Source organism: Crinia signifera, chromosome 19 (assembly GCF_055691185.1).
Source record: "Crinia signifera chromosome 19, ASM5569118v1, whole genome shotgun sequence".
Classification (NCBI taxonomy): domain Eukaryota; kingdom Metazoa; phylum Chordata; class Amphibia; order Anura; family Myobatrachidae; genus Crinia; species Crinia signifera.
Window position 1 is genome coordinate 6,065,267 of NC_139226.1, and position 3,567 is coordinate 6,068,833.

At 50.9% G+C, this 3,567-nt stretch overlaps 1 protein-coding gene across 1 annotated transcript; it reads left to right on the forward strand.

Annotated features, from left to right (window-relative positions):
• The first annotated feature begins 297 nt into the window (after positions 1 to 297).
• Positions 298 to 2,668, forward strand: KLHDC7A (kelch domain containing 7A). The gene has a single exon (XM_083162390.1). The coding sequence runs from the start codon at positions 298 to 300 to the stop codon at positions 2,533 to 2,535; it is 2,238 nt and encodes a 745-aa protein (XP_083018516.1). The 3' UTR covers positions 2,536 to 2,668.
• The last annotated feature ends 899 nt before the right edge of the window (positions 2,669 to 3,567 follow it).

The window sequence follows — 3,567 nt, forward strand, 5'->3', positions numbered from 1 at the left end:
CTTGCCATTACTATTCAGCAATAGGGAACCTCAGATCGTCTTGTTTATTTGCGGTGACATTATCCTGCCCTTCCTACACTATTTGCTTAAGCATACAAAGTTGTGGTGAGCAGATGGAGAAGGGCTGCGCAGCCACCTGTGGTGCCGGATCCTGTCCGCCTGTGCTCACCTTGTCACAGGCTGCACAGGTGAGCAGCAGCAGGGGACGCAGAGGACACCGCCTGGAGCAGAACCGACTGGTTCCCAAGTGCAGGTTAATTACAGGAATTCCTGGCATTCTTCAGTGCACACAGAACAATGATTAACGCAGCGTCGGAGAGCAGATCCTGGCAGTTGGACATGCAGCTGGTGGGGAAAGTGGCTCTCTCGGCTACCGCCTTCTTCCTACTGGCGTTAGCCTACAGGTTCTACAAATTCCGAAGCCATGAGAGCTCTGATCGAACAGGAAAACATGGCCCTGCCAAAGGGGAGAGGGGAGTTGCGGATGCCCCCCAGCGAGATTACCTGAATGAGGAAACTGGTTCTCTCAGATTCAGGTGTGTAAACAGTAACCTGCAGGACAGCTTAGTGACAGATCCTGGAAACAGGCACCTTGCTGATGTATCCGCCAGCACACACAGACCTCACGTCACAGATCTACAGAGATCTGTGACCGGTGATGCAATCTGCAGAGACCAAAGCAAGCGCTCAGCAGGGTGGCAGAGCAAGACCGATCCCCTGCAAAGCCCCTGTGCGTCAGGAGAGGACGCAGGCTGCCAGCAAGATGAGTGCGATGGAGAGGACACATTCGGCAAGAAAGAGGGAGAGAGTTCCAGGCAAGACCCAGAGGGAAGAGAAATGTTCGAGAGGTTGGAGCTGCAGAGAGAGCCCGCGGGGAGGTCCACCGCCATAAACGTCTCTGCCATCAGCACTATCGACTTGTCTTTAAGACACGAAAATGACTCCAAGCACGAATCGCACACGTTCTCCTCGATTGCGGAGGTGCGGATGCAGGAGAACATACTCCCAGAAGATGGGCTTTCTCCGCAAGCACATGGCGGGCTTCGGGGGAAGGTTTACCACTACCACGTAGAGTCCACCTCTGAGTCGGTGACAGCGGAAAAAACGAGTGACCCTGGGGTTCGCCCTCCACAGTCGCCCTTCACGCATATAAAATATGATTTCCCATTGCCAGAGGAGGGTGGAAAAGAGGAGAAAGGTATGCTTAATCAAGAGGAGACTACTGATAGCGGTGGTACATGGCGCAAGGGCTCGGAACAAATAAACCCATCTCCAACACAAGACCAAGCCAGAAGCAGCAGTAATGCGGAAGAGGGTGCAGAGACAACCGCAGAAACCAACGGGATTGGGCCGAGCGATATTCCATTCCTCACATCAACCACCTCGCTCTCCAACGTGGCGGTCCAGGGCAATGGCGCAGCTGTAGGATCTGATACTTACCATGTTTCATTGGCCCCAGACTCCACCTTTGATATACACCTCAATTTGGAAAACTGCTATGAGGTTTTGTGCTTGGCCAAGAGACACAAACTGGATACGCTCAAGACAGCCGCCTTCAAGATGATGAGTGAGAACTACCTACAGGTGCTTCAGAACCCCTCCGTCTTTGGGCACCTCAATGCCACCGAGAGAGACCTCATCTTGGAAAGTAGAATGAAGGGGAGGCGGTTTGTAGCCGTCGCAGACATTGATACTCAAGCCGCCACTGCCTCGGAAAACGAAAGCAGCCTAAGTTACTACGACAGTGATAAGGATCGCTGGCACCATCTATCGCACATCCCTATGGAAGCCGTCAGCAGAGGGTGTGCAATGGCCACCATGTTCAACTATCTCTTTGTCGTTCTAGGATGTGACGGTCCTGGCAGACAAATGAAACCGACCAGACGTGTCCTCTGCTATAACCCCATGACGGACCGCTGGAAGGAAGTCGGCTCGCTCAATGAGGCAAGGCCTCACTGCAAACTTGTGGCGTTGGATGGGTACCTGTACGCTATTGGAGGCGAATGCCTTCACACAGTCGAGAGGTATGACCCACGCCAAGATAGATGGAGCTACGTGGCACCTCTTCCCAATGACACCTTCGCGGTTGCCCATATGGCAACTGCGTACGATGATGAGATCTTTGTGACTGGTGGAACCATCCGTTACCTTCTGTTGAGATACCGCCATCGAGACAACGCCTGGAAGAGCAGCCTAGTCAGCGGCAGCAAAGACCGCACAACAGAGATGGTGGCGGCCAAAAACTTTCTATACCGGTTTGACCTGAACCGCAGCATGGGGATCAGCGTCTACCGCTGTAACATAAGAGCCCGGATTTGGTACGAGTGTGCAAATTACGCCATGCCGTATCCAGCGCCCTTCCAATGCGTGGTGATCGACAACAGCATCTACTGCATCAGCAGAAGCTTCCACCTACGCTTCCTCACCGATGACATTTCACCCAGGTTTATGGACCCGGACTTACAGCCAGTCCCATCGCCAAAAGGACTTCTGTTCCCGCTCGTCCTTGTCCTTCCAGTCGGGGACACGCACTGAACTGATTCAGGTACATAACTGACAAACGAGACTGAATGAATAACTTTAAGCTTGGAACAGATTATACGCTGCAGAGCGAAACGCGTAGTGTGTTGTACTTCATCCTGTTCTCTAATACACAGACTCTAATACACACCAGGCAGCAATGCCCAGATGCCCGGTAATGCTTCTATATTGCTCAGTAAGTCACAGCTAAGGCGGAAGGGGTAAATTACTGTGCGTCACTCGTCACAGCCGCTGCGTCTCCTGCAGTCTCAAAGTGCACAGAACACGCACCTGGTTTTATAGATTCCATGGCTGAAACTGTGGCAACTTTCATTAGTACCTCATAGTAACTGTACCCCTGAATGTGTGATTGGGTTTATATGTTATATACTATGTTATGTCTGTCATGCGAATCCATGGTAGCAGTAAGATCAGAACATTTCAGTAGGCGCAGCAGAATTCAGCACTTCTAGGTGTGTGTATTATACATATACACACTTCATGCACCACACAGATATGTGTAACACACACACATCGGGTCAGATGTACTAAGCCGTGGAGAGCGATAAAGTACCAGCCAATCAGCTCCCAATTGTCATTTTTACACAGCCTGTAACATGGCAGTTAGGGGGTGATCGGCTGCATCTTGATCACTCTCCAATGCTTAGTATATCGGGCCCAATGTGGATAAATATATATATGTATTTTAGTTATATTTTTGTGTTGTTTTTATACTTGATCACCAGGAGAGAATATAAGACAGGGTCAGGTGCACTAAGCTTGAAAAGTGATAAAATGGAGAGAGATAAAGTACCAGCCAATTAGCTCCTAACTGTCATGTTACAGGGTGTGTTTGAAAAATGACACAAGCCGGTTGGTTGGTAGTTTATCACTCTCCACTTTATCGCAGGGCAAGACTGAGACACCTGGGGAGACTGTCAGACACCGGGGGGAGACTGTCAGACACCAGGGCGAGACTGTCAGACACCAGGGCGAGACTGTCAGACACCAGGGCGAGACTGTAAGGACACCAGGGGGAGACTGTAA